The sequence below is a fragment of the Lethenteron reissneri genome, chromosome 26 (assembly GCF_015708825.2).
Source record: "Lethenteron reissneri isolate LAM-NWPU_2019-01 chromosome 26, ASM1570882v1, whole genome shotgun sequence".
Classification (NCBI taxonomy): domain Eukaryota; kingdom Metazoa; phylum Chordata; class Hyperoartia; order Petromyzontiformes; family Petromyzontidae; genus Lethenteron; species Lethenteron reissneri.
The window spans coordinates 3,754,306-3,766,992 of record NC_083804.1 but is presented as its reverse complement, the minus strand read 5'-3'; the positions used below and the strand labels follow the sequence as shown (position 1 = coordinate 3,766,992).

Genomic DNA, 12,687 nt, shown 5'->3' with positions numbered 1-12,687 from the left:
CCATAATGGTAAATGTAAGCATATTATAAATGAGAAATTGGTCTCTAATTGACTTATAATAATTATGATACGGAGGGGAATAGGGCATACAAAATGTCATTTTAACATTTGAAGTCAAATAACACTCTGAATTCCCATGCAAAACATTTCTAATGCTTTAATGCCAACCAATCAATACCATCACCCTATAACCTTTCTACAGTCATTCCGATTCCATTGAGAATGTATTTGTCAATATTCGCTCGTTTCTGCAGGAATATAATCTCGCGCACGCACGCATGCATTCCCCAAACCCGATAGTCGACAGCATTATTATGAAAGCAAAATAAAAAACCGTTCTATCACTCCCAAAGCATGTGCAATACAAACAAAAAAAAGAAAGAGACAAAGGTCTCCCGTATAGCCTTAACATACGGTGGGGGCAAGTGCTGTTAACGAGTGGCACCAATGAAGGCCGGCACGGCACACGAGGGGATGGGTGGCCAGCGCCACGCCCGGCCGCCTTTGTCTCTCGAGTGGCAACGTTGACACACAGTACCAGGTAGTCATTTGAGACTGAGTCGACCTAGGGGAGGCCCAGGACCAGGTTCACATAATCGAGAGCAGCGGTGGCAGTAAGTGCATCGCGCTAACCACCACGCTACCGCTCCTCAAAACAAACAAACACAAACACACGGGCACTGTGCACTGACAAAACACAGACATCGTTTCTATTTGTGCTTTCATCCACTGCGAAAGGACGGATGACTCACGCTGTGACACAGTCGCACCCACGGCTGCCACGACCAAGCCGACGGCGGCATTTGGCGAGATCCCCCACGAAGCATTATCCACTTCACCCGCCACCGCCATCGTCGTCACCATTGTCAGCACGGGCGAGGCGGGCACGAGCGCGTGTACGGTCTCGGCTTTTGGAATGCGGAGTTGGTGAATCACGAGGACATTTTGACGCGAGGAACCCCACCACTCAAGGAGACAGGTCATGAAGCGAGGTTGCTCACCTCATTGTAAAGTGGTATTTTTGTATAATTACTACGCTTGTGTACCCAGGAAAGCCTCACCCGTGACTCATGTTCAGGAGGGTCTTGCCAAGCCCACGCAGCAATTGCTGTGCAGATTCCAATTCAGTAATTTGCAATTGCTGAATTGGAAAATTTGCAATTACTCAATTGCAATTACTGAATTGGAATCTACATAGCAATTTGGACAATGACACTGGCACACAATGGCCTACACTGGCACACAAAGGGGCGCTCCGGTGGCGAGATGTTAGCTCCGTCGCCTGGTACGCAGGAGGTTGCGGGTTCGATTCTAGGCCCCTGACGATGCCTGTTGTAAATTTGGAGTCTCTCCCCGTGGTGGTCACGTTGATTTATTTCCAAGTCCTCCGGTTTTGTCCTCCACATTTAGAAACATGCTTGTAGATTATGTATCTGCCAATATAAATTCACACATGTGATGATGATGATATAAGCCACTTCCATGATCTGTCCCGGTGTGGCCAGGTCGGCTCTAAAAAAATAGGTAAAAGCTCAGTGGGTTTTATCTGGTCAATGAAATGGTTTCGTGTCATTTACTCCCGTGAATGATGTCTCGGGATCTTTAACATCCACCGTGACGCAGACGACGCGTAGTATATTTCACGGTTCATAACACCCGCAGAATTAAATCGGGCGGCAGCTGGGTTCGAATCGTGAGCCTCTGCGACGAGCGGCCACTGCGCTACCAGTGTCCGTGTGGGTTTTCTCTCGGCACTCTGGTTTCCTATGAAAGCTCGCCAGGTTCAAGGCGTGGTACGCTAACCATTATGCCACCGCTCCCCAACTCTCACTTCCAACTTACAGGTATTTTATTACTGGCATTTATTGTTACAATTTGGTTATATGTTCACTTTTAAACTAGAAATGTGGACTATGACACTGACATTTTATTCCACTCCCGGTGCATTTGAATTAAAAAAAACCTCGGCTTTGAGAAACAAATGCTTCCTGAAAAAAAATGTCTTACCCTTTCCATCTGCCCATAGGACTTGGCCTGTGTGAGGTCTGCAAAACAGAGACAGAGAGAAAACAAAAGGTAATTAAATTAATTTCAAAACGGTCAACATGTCCCAGCAGTTGGTTGTCGATTTTGTGGCTCACCTCCCCCCACCCACCAGCATCCTGTAGGTGGCCGAATTGTAAATGTTGCAGTGGGTTTACTCTCCAACACACAACCGGTGTTGCTGTACTAGTAACGAATTGGCACGTTCTGTTTACGTGACAAACCTTACTAGTTGGCCGTGTCGGGTGGTGGCGGGTTTAACGACACATTCATATTTACCCGATTTAAATACTCTTAGGTTTTTTCGGTAAAGTCACGTAGGTAAAAAAAAAATTACTACACATTTTTGGGCCATCTTATTTGACAGGTACTATTCTACTTTACCGAGTGTTAACATCCCCAGCGTTTAACAGTACTCTCTTTTTATGTATTTGGATTGTCAACCAACACTGGGTAAAACAACATGTGCTTTGTCGTTCTCTTATAGCATGTGCACCCTTAGCATGTGCACCTTTAGCATGTGCACCTTTAGCATGTGCACCCTTAGCATGTGCACCTTTAGCATGTGCACCTCTAGCATGTGCACCTTTAGCATGTGCACCTTTAGCATGTGCACCTTTAGCATGTGCACCCTTAGCATGTGCACCTTTAGCATGTGCACCTTTAGCATGTGCACCCTTAGCATGTGCACCTTTAGCATGTGCACCTTTAGCATGTGCACCTTTAGCATGTGCACCTTTAGCATGTGCACCTTTAGCATGTGCACCCTTAGCATGTGCACCTTTAGCATGTGCACCTCTAGCATGTGCACCTTTAGCATGTGCACCCTTAGCATGTGCACCTTTAGCATGTGCACCTTTAGCATGTGCACCTTTAGCATGTGCACCTTTAGCATGTGCACCTTTAGCATGTGCACCTTTAGCATGTGCATTTGTTCTCTTTTAGCCCCCCCCCCCCCCCCCCCCAATACGTCCCATTCATTGGCTACCCGATCTAACCCAAAAAACCCCCTCTATTATGAAGTGGTGTAAGTTCCACGTTCCTCTGAGAGCAAACAATCTGTGCACAGGACAACCACTGTTTACGTTCGGCAAAGTGTTTCTAATTATACCGACCGCGCTGAGGACCAATGGGGCATGGCGACCCTGTCTGGGATTTGAACTCACGACCTTTAAAAAGCGGTGCTCTCTGCTAAAGCCCCTCCGGACAATAGAGCATTAAATTAAACTGATGAATAATAATAATATTATTACTTTCAATAATAACAATGCCTTATTTAATGAACTCTCATTTCCCACAAATGAGGTATAATTAGGATTCGCTCAATGAGCCTCCGCAGGCTCCCAAATTTGAAAGCGCGCGGAAATGAATTCCCTTAAGGGAAAATGATGCACGCAAGTAAATAAACACATTAAAGAAGTTTGTCGCTTTTTTGCGAAAAGCAAAATTTGTGTTTCGTGAAATGCAATCTGTAAGTAAAAGTCTGCCTATGAAACTAAAATTGCCCCCAAGTAGTATGCATTTTATTTTGTTCTATTACAACTGTGCTATCAGTGACTCTTTTTAAGAGCTACTGCATGCCCTTCCCATGTGAGAAAATCGCCTCTGGAAGGTCATCACAGAACAGTACAGATGTATGATAGAAACCAGACATGTCCTACAGATGTGCTTAGAAATGTTAAGTCACTCGTTGTTTATTGTTGAGTTGTTAAGCAGAGACTTAAGATATTTCTTGACGTACCGCGAGGAGGCCGCTCTCCGTTCTTACAGTTACATGCTAATTTCTCACATTAACATCACTAGCCCCGGCCACTTCTTTATGACCCTTGAGCTACACCCATTTCAAACCTTTTAAAACAGTCTGCCTCAGCAGCAGACCATGCTTTCCCACCTGACGATGGACGCTTGTGTTGCGCCCGAAACGTCGTGATTTTATTTTATTTTATACCTACGTGACTTTACCGAAAGAACCAAAGAGTATGGATTCCTGCAGTCACGAAAGCTTCAAATCAAGATTAAATACATAACAGCTATACAATTAAGAATAAGAAGAATTCAAACAAAATCGAAACCTAAAATCGTATCAATGACTCTCATACTGTCTGTGACACATGGCAGTAAAACTGATCTTTGTAATTACAATTGATTAAATTCCGATTATTATATTTTTTTGACAGTAATTTCAGTGAGACCATGAACTTCCGTTTTCAACAAGGCTGCACCGAACCCGGATTCAAACCCAGGTCCTCAGCAGTGCCGGGCCAACGATCTGACCTTCTGAGCCACCCCAAAAACCTGTCCCCAAATCTTCTTGGTTCTTTCGGTAAAGTCACGTAGAAGGGAAGTAATAAAATAATAAAAATAAAACATAATAAAATAATTCTCACGACGTTTCGGCCACAACGCAAGCAGCTGTCTTCAGGTGAAGACCAGGTCTGTCGGGGAGACAGCGTCTGAGACAGCGTCTGACGCTATCTCCCCGACAGACCTGAGGATGGCTGCTTGCATTGTGGCCGAAACGTCGTGAGAATTATTTTATTGTGATTTATTTTTATTATTTTATTACTTCCCTTCTACGTGACTTTACCGAAAGAACCAAGAAGATGAATCCCTGCAGTCACGAAAGCTTTAAATCGAAATCTGTCCCCAAATGTTTTGTTGCTCACACGACTCACAAGGCGGCCCACACTTGGCGTCGCCAGAAGACTGCGAAAATCCATCGCTCGCCGTCTCGCGTAAGCCCTCTATGGCAATTCAATTGGCTGTCCCTCATTAGGCGATGCGTGAATGTAGCAAAGTTGCGCTGCGCTAGGAAGGCGCAGCGGTCATATCGCTCTCGCTGACTTAGCGGTTCAGAGGCGAAAGCTGCACAGCATGCTGGGGGCAGGGGGGGTCACGCTTCAGGTTGGGGACAACGCAAGACAGACAGACAGACACAGACGGATGGACATTTGTTCCAACATACAGAACAGCAGAAACATAAGCAGACTTAGGGACAGGCAGGCAAGCAGTCGAGACACCGGTTCAGGTTTACATAGAATGGCAAGAAGACACATTAACAGACAGGCAGACAGACAGATAGACAGGCAAGCAGGGGAAACAAGCAGACCAGTCTGCAGTTACACAAAGAGACCGTCAGGCAGACAAACAGATGATCATACATAGACAGAGAAAAAGGCAGCAGGCAGAGATACACCCAGGAGCATCACACAACACCGACAATGCATACTTTTTTGCGCATATGTAGCACAAGACAATGGAGCCGTAATAATAGCCACGCGCTCTAGTCCCGATGAAATGTTGATCCACTCGTGGTGCAATATTTGCTGAGCTAATACCACCCATTAACGTGTTACTCATAAAGTCTGACGGGGAGAAAATCGGACGCGACCTTTTCCCCAATAACGGTATAAGATCGTCGGTGCACGTGTACACCGTGTTCAAATGAGGACAGCTGTAACATATTTGCCATGATGGAATACCCTCACATATGCACCTCATAAAATGTAAGTGTGTGTGTGTGCGTTCACTTCACGGTCATGAACACAATTTGCAATTGGTATCTGAAACTGGCCTGGGATTTCGTTAACAGGATTTGTCCTGACAGTCAATAATGATGAACAGGGTACCTCCGTCTTATTAGATTACACGTACATTACGTGTTACACAAGGATATCGCGCACACAACACATGTTGAATGTTTACTCCTGACAGAATTCAGCCGTGCGGTGCTTTGGTTAAAATGCCAAACTCACACTCAGGGGGCAGATGACTCAGTCTAGCATCCATTTGGGGGTCGATCAAATGAGTAGCACTTTATGGGAAGTAATCAGGGGTCAGAGAGACTGACCTCCACCGTAGGAATGTTGAACTTCAACTAATGGCCCAGGGCCAGAGAGATGAGCACCAACTTTAGTCGTACACCTGTCTAAAGTTGCCATTGTGCAAGGTCAACGTTGATCATATTTCACTTATCGCTGAACAAAGAGAAATACGCTCCAGGTGAGAGTGAGTTCTGGCCCCAATGCACGCTTTTCAAGAGTAATAAAACGATGATAATTATATTCCTAATCCTAGCATCAATATTTTAATGGACTCGGTCTGAGGGTGCAGATGAGATAGGATATATATATAGCGATGATGGAGGCTTTGAGAAAATAGCCTACAATTGTGGACGATACCACCTACAGGCGAGACCAAGCACGGCTTGGCGACCTCACCTCGCACCTAAATCCACAAGTTGCAGGTGAAAAACACAGCTCGCGGAGTCGAGCCTCCCCGAGCCGGACTCGGCGAGAGGGCCCAGCGCTCGCGGCGGACCCTTGAACGCGTCAGTCAACCAAGTGATCTCCCGCCAGTGGCAACCTTCCTCTCTCTCGTTTTTGAACGTGAAATTTCCATACATTTTAGTATCGTTGTTAATTAAAAAGTACATTTCGGGGACCTCCCCAAAAGATAATTTTGACCCGCCGCCACCGATGAAACCTCCATGTCGGACGGCCCCCGTAACATCACGGGCACAACCTCCGCATTGCCAGCTGTGGACACGCAGCAGCACGAGCACAAAGCCAGTCACAGTGGCGTGCTGCTTGGCTCTTATTAAAAATAATAAACAAGCCGGAGGTGGCCGGGGATACAAAAAAAAGGTCACGGGGTGGAGCAGGCCACTTGTTAATAGGCGCGGCTGCAACGTGAAATTACCGTCCGCCGTCGCTACCGCCGCTCGTTACTGCCACTCTGAGCCAACTCTTTGTCGCGATCGCCGGCTCCTACAGAGGAGCAACTGCTGCCACCTCTCCGCGGGTTTCCAGGTGTTAAACGGCAGGCTCTGCAATAATGCACAATTGCACATTTCGTGCGTGTTTCATAAAGGGAACAGAATATTGTCATCCGGGTTTTATCACTCGATGGCATCTTTTTGATTCCCCGTTTATTAACCGTACCGACACAGCGCGCACAAATCTCGTTTCATTTTTCTGCTTTTTTTCCCCCAAAATAAGTGTTCTACTGCCGCAGCGTGCATTATGTGAATTGCGTTTCTGGAATGAAACAAATCTTTAGAGCCACAGATGCTCTTTTGTAGATTACGATCCCGTGATGTAACAGGAATCTTCGCTTAAATCGGGTCTCCTGTTCCCTCCTCCCTGTGCACCCACACATTTAGAATGCTGCCACGCTCCTGCCGCAAACACCAAAAGCTGAAAGGGGAATAAAAAAGAACATAAAGACCGAGTGGAAGGAGCTCCAGGACGATGGCCTTAGTACATGGGGTGGGTTTAGCATGTGAGCTATGGTTATGATCTGGTTGACCGGTGTGGTGAGAGCGAGCGTTGTGATCTGGTTGGTCAGTGTGGTTAGAGCGAGTGTTATGATCTGGTTGGTCAGTGTGGTTAGAGCGAGCGTTATGATCTGGTTGGTCAGTGTGGTTAGAGCGAGCGTTATGATCTGGTTGGTCAGTGTAGTTAGAGCGAGCGTTGTGATCTGGTTGGTCAGTGTGGTTAGAGCGAGCGTTGTGATCTGGTTGGTCAGTGTGGTTAGAGCGAGCGTTATGATCTGGTTGGTCAGTGTGGTTAGAGCGAGCGTTATGATGTGGTTGGTCAGTGTAGTTAGAGCGAGCGTTATGATCTGGTTGGTCAGTGTGGTTAGAGCGAGCGTTGTGATCTGGTTGGTCAGTGTGGTTAGAGCGAGCGTTGTGATCTGGTTGGTCAGTGTGGTTAGAGCGAGCGCTATGATCTGGTTGGTCAGTGTGGTTAGAGCGAGCGTTATGATCTGGTTGGTCAGTGTAGTTAGAGCGAGCGTTATGATGTGGTTGGTCAGTGTAGTTAGAGCGAGCGTTGTGATCTGGTTGGTCAGTGTGGTTAGAGCGAGCATTGTGATCTGGTTGGTCAGTGTGGTTCGAGCGAGTGTTATGATCTGGTTGGTCAGTGTGGTGAGAGCGAGCGTTATGATCTGGTTGGTCAGTGTAGTTAGAGCGAGCTTTATGATCTGGTTCGCCAGTGTGGTTCGGGATAACAAAGTAACAGCATACTAGAATCACTGTTGTCTGTGGTGATATGGGGGACACACATAACAGATCATATTCATAACATAGGTTTTTTGGGTTAGATCACATAAATATTCAGGCGATCTATTTACGCGCTCTAACCCAAAAAACCTATATTATGATTGATATTGGTTGCGAAAGCCTACGTGTTAAACTGACAGATCCTATTATCTGCAAAAAATTCACTCATTCGTAATAAAAAAAAATACATTGATAATAGTGGATAACAAGATGAAGAGGGACACAGATAACTAGAATTCTCACACACCCTTCCAGCTGCCATGGATTCTAGGAGTTTAAAAATAATAGGGTTGCGGATAAGAGGAGTTCTCGCCTAATTTGACACTACAATGAAGGGCGAGTGAACACGTGGGGACAGTAACCTGATTATAGGAACGCATCGCTTGCGATGGATCATTTCCCCGACCATTCACCGCAGGTAAAGCTTCGACGGGGGGTGCGGACGTGATCACATCTGCCGGTCATCTCAGTCAGTCAACCCATGGCACCTGCAGGGTCTGTCCCGTGACCTCCTGCCAACGGGCGTTCGACACTCCACGTGGCCTTAAAAGCGCACATAGCCTGGCACAAGCGCCGTGGTGATGCCACCACCAGTTAGTGGCGAATGGCGGTTATTGTTGTTGTAATAACCGGCAGAAAGAAAGAGAGAGAAAAAAAAAATCAATACGGCTCGGGTAACAAACAATTAGGAGCAAAAAAATAACCAATCTGAAAGAAAAGACGGGAAGAAAGTCCCAGCGGTGCCTGGCTCGCCAGGCTGCATAGCGCGGGTGAAATGAGTGATAATGGATTGTTATTATTATAAGGCTGCCGTAGATTTGGGCGCAGCAACTCTTTGAGAGATCCACCGTTAGGGCTCCTTATTGAAGGGTCACTGTCATGTTCACGTCTGTCCATCTGCCTGTCCGTCGACGCCATTCATGTTTTTGCACGCATTCACTTTTTTTATAAAAAAAAGAAAATAAACGTCTATTTAAAAATGAACATCTATAAACGAATCCACTGTGAAACTTACAGCACCTAGCTTGCCAATGTGCATGCACTGGTCTGTATACTTTTTCGACAAAAATTGGACGCAAACCACTGGGAAAAAACCCGTGAGGATCCTAGCCCCGAAGAGTTAAATTCTTGAGCTTCAACCGTTCATCCCTGAAATAATCAGTTCAGTATGTACAGAGGTGCGGTACCATGGCACGCTAATAACCTGTCCCCAGGCTGGGTGTGAGTCTAGGCCACAGCTAACATCAGTGGCGACTGATGTCTGAACCGGTGCAGGGCCTGATTGACAAGAGAGTGTGGGTGGACTTTCGTCCAGCAGGGAGATGACTAAGAGCTGTGACCTATTTTATTTAATGCGTTGTAACAGTGGTATAAATCTATAGGATCCAAAGTGGTGAAACTGTACACCCTAGGCGTATACATCTGTACAAGCTACTGCGGTGAGAATTTACAGAATTCACATCTGTGTCAATCTAGCAGTGTGCACCGATAGCAATGGGCAGACACTGCTGTGATAAGAACCTCCAAAATCTGTGGTTCGAGAATAGAATCCACAGTGGTGTGAATCGATACAATCGGCAGTGGCGTGAATCTATAGAATCTGCAGCGGTGGTTTAAAATTAAAAAAAAAACTACGATTAAAAAACGACGACAATCAACCCAAGCAACAATAGTCGTTGGCCAGCTTCGTATAGAGAGAGAGAAGAGAGTGCACGGCAACAAAAAACCACAAAAAAGAACTCCGCCAACGGCAAGGGGCATGCGGCGCGCCCTTCCGCACAGAGCCGTGGGGGCCCCCTGCAGACGGCGGGCGGCATCAATGAAGCGCCGCCCGCGTTGGGCCCGCGCCACCGGCGAAGACGCAAAAAGCTCATCCCGGGCTCTCGAACCGACGAGCCGTTTGGAATCATTAGCACCTGAGGCTGGGGGGGGGCTGGGAGGGGGGGGGTTTCGGTTTACCATCACGCGCCGGGGCGGTACCACTGCCTCGCGGGGTCGCTGGGAGGCGAAGGTGGTGGCTGCGAATGAGATCATGGGTGCCCACTGCGGTAGGGACGACGCAAGGGGTTGCGGATTGTTATGTTGTTGTTGTCGTCGTCGGGCCTTGAGGGTGGTCGGTGTCGTCGGTGGGCGAGGAGCGACTGACGCAACGCCAGCGTTTGTGCGCTCGGACGACACCAAACATGTGCCCGTGATTAAATAGAATGTGCCAATACATCCCATTAGACGCCCCTTATTTACAGCTGGCCCCGATAATTGGATAGAAAGTGCCAATGATTCCTGCTAACTAAGAGAAATATACAAACAATGGGGTCGCCCCCCCCCACCCGCCTCCACCCGACCCCGTAATGGGACAGTGCGGCATGTCAATAATTCCTGTTCGATGGGGGGGGGGGAAGCGTGCAAACAAACGTTCCTAATTGAATATTGCGCACCAGCACGTTCCATTCATTGAGAATGGACCGCACGCACAGTGTATGTATGTTGAACTTCTTTCGCACCGTACATACGCCAACCCGCGCACAGCCCTCTATGCCAATGCACCGCTGGATGGGGGGGGGCTCTCCACGCCGTACGGATCGTGAGGATGATTTGACCATACTTCACCTTGCAGGTCAGTGTTAGGTTTGTGAAGGTGACGGGGGTGGGGGAGGGGCACAGATGTTTGAGCATTGTACAGGGTGGTGCAGATGTCTTGTGACCTCCCCCCACACCTCCAATTTAAATCTCTAAAACCAAGACATCTGGACCACCTTGTACTGGACAATTGTGGATTTTTGCTGCACTGCGCCCTGCTGCCGACAACGTCACCCCGCGGCAGCCTATAGCGCCTGTTTTTCCACGGTGGCCACCCACCCAAGAACTAACCAGGCTCACCCCTGCTTAGCGTTTTAGTTCTGACGGCAAGGTCGGTTACAGGCCCAATGTAACAAATCGGAAGTATTTTTCCCCATTCAAAGGGTTGCAAAACATGGAGGCTTATCGTATCGGTGACACGGCGAGCAAAAAAAAAACGTCTTGTAATGATGAAAGCAAAATGAATATAATCATTCAGGGATGTGGCACAGATGGCTTCACGCAATAGGAGCAGCAATATGTGGTCCCTGGTTTGACCTTAAACATTCAGTGGTATAAATCAATCAGCAAAGCAATGGCCTTCATTTATAAGCCAGATGAGAAGTCGTTTGGGAAGCCAGTGTCATTTTCAAGTCGTGCCAAAGCACCTCCCCGCTCACAAACGCGCTCGGCATGTGCTTCTCTCCACTTGTGTCCTTGAGCAAGCGGCGCATATTACAGATTGCTACAGGGAGGACCATTTAGGGCAGCATCAGGTCAAATTGTGACAGAAATTATGTTCGGAAACCCTCACGGCAAGCGGTCACACCTCAAGTCACGGGAACAATCCCCGAAAGATGATACCGTGGAACTACTTCTGAAGTTGCAAGTGTGCTTCGCTAGGTGGCACATGCTTCTCAGCCTTTAAAATGACATTTGCCACGTGGTAAACAATTCGGCCTGGTGGCTCCGTGGCAGAGCGAGTGGCTCGCATTTGAATGTTTCGAGTTCCAGTCGTGGTTTTGCGGTTTCACTGCGCCTATAAACCCCCCAGGGCCGATAAAATTCCTAACATTTCGTGGGGACGCCAAAAGTGTTTGTCTTATAGAAAGACTTGCCCTGCAATATGAACGTGGAATTTCCACCGCCGGCTCGTCGATGTAAAAAGGAGATAAGCACCATCTCAATACTCAATTTGAGCGGTAATTTTTTTGTTTTTCTTTGAACAATCCAAAACATAAGCCCAAAACATTTCTCATCGCTTCCCGAGTTGCGTAAAGGCGCGAGGAGCGATTCATTATCGTATCGAGTCGCCGGTTTGTACGGGCGACACTTTTATGAAGTTAGACAACAACAGCAACAACAACAACAAAAATCGCCCGTTTTGCTCTTTGTCCGCTCCGTAGAAGCTGGGAAGTGTTCAGTGGGCTTCACGTAAGTTTGTACACTTGTGGCAGAGCGCAAGAAGACAGAGTTTGCGTGGCCAGAAACTGCCGAACACTGTCCCACTTCCTTAGCCGCTTCCCTAAAATGTTGACCAGAGATGCAACGTTTGACCACCGCTGAGGGAAGAATGCATTTCCCCTTGCCGCCACCCCCGACTAAAACCGAGCCTCACCCCGAACGCTGCGCCCTTGGCAGGAATCCTCCGAGCACAATCACGTCACAATCACGTCCCAAACACGCGTAGTTATTTCGTCCCCCGACGAGAATGTGAAACGTTTACCAAGACCGCAACGCGATGTCTGGAATATTGCCGAAAACAACCTTGCGCAGAGGGCGCATTCTGCCGGAGCCACGAGAGAGGCGTTCACAGAGGAGTCCGGCGTGGGCCCTACCCACGCAGGCCCGAGGTTCCCGCGCGAATTAAACCCGAAGAGAGAAACGAAAACCTCCAGTTAGGGGCCATCCATTTAGTACGTGCGCATGGAGGGGGGACGGGGGGGGGTTAACCCAAATGCGTACGCTTGCGTATGGGGGGTTTACTGACAATGTACGTACGCGTAGGAAACGGGGGGGGGGGG

At 47.8% G+C, this 12,687-nt stretch overlaps 1 protein-coding gene across 1 annotated transcript in view; it reads right to left on the bottom strand.

Moving 5' to 3' along the window:
• The window catches only part of PAWR (pro-apoptotic WT1 regulator), a 126,987-nt gene that overhangs the window by 29,016 nt on the left and 85,284 nt on the right, over positions 1-12,687 (bottom strand). The window contains exon 4 of the mRNA XM_061559829.1: positions 2,008-2,045. Coding sequence (XP_061415813.1) covers positions 2,008-2,045 — 38 coding nt within the window. The remainder of the gene's footprint in view (positions 1-2,007; positions 2,046-12,687) is intronic.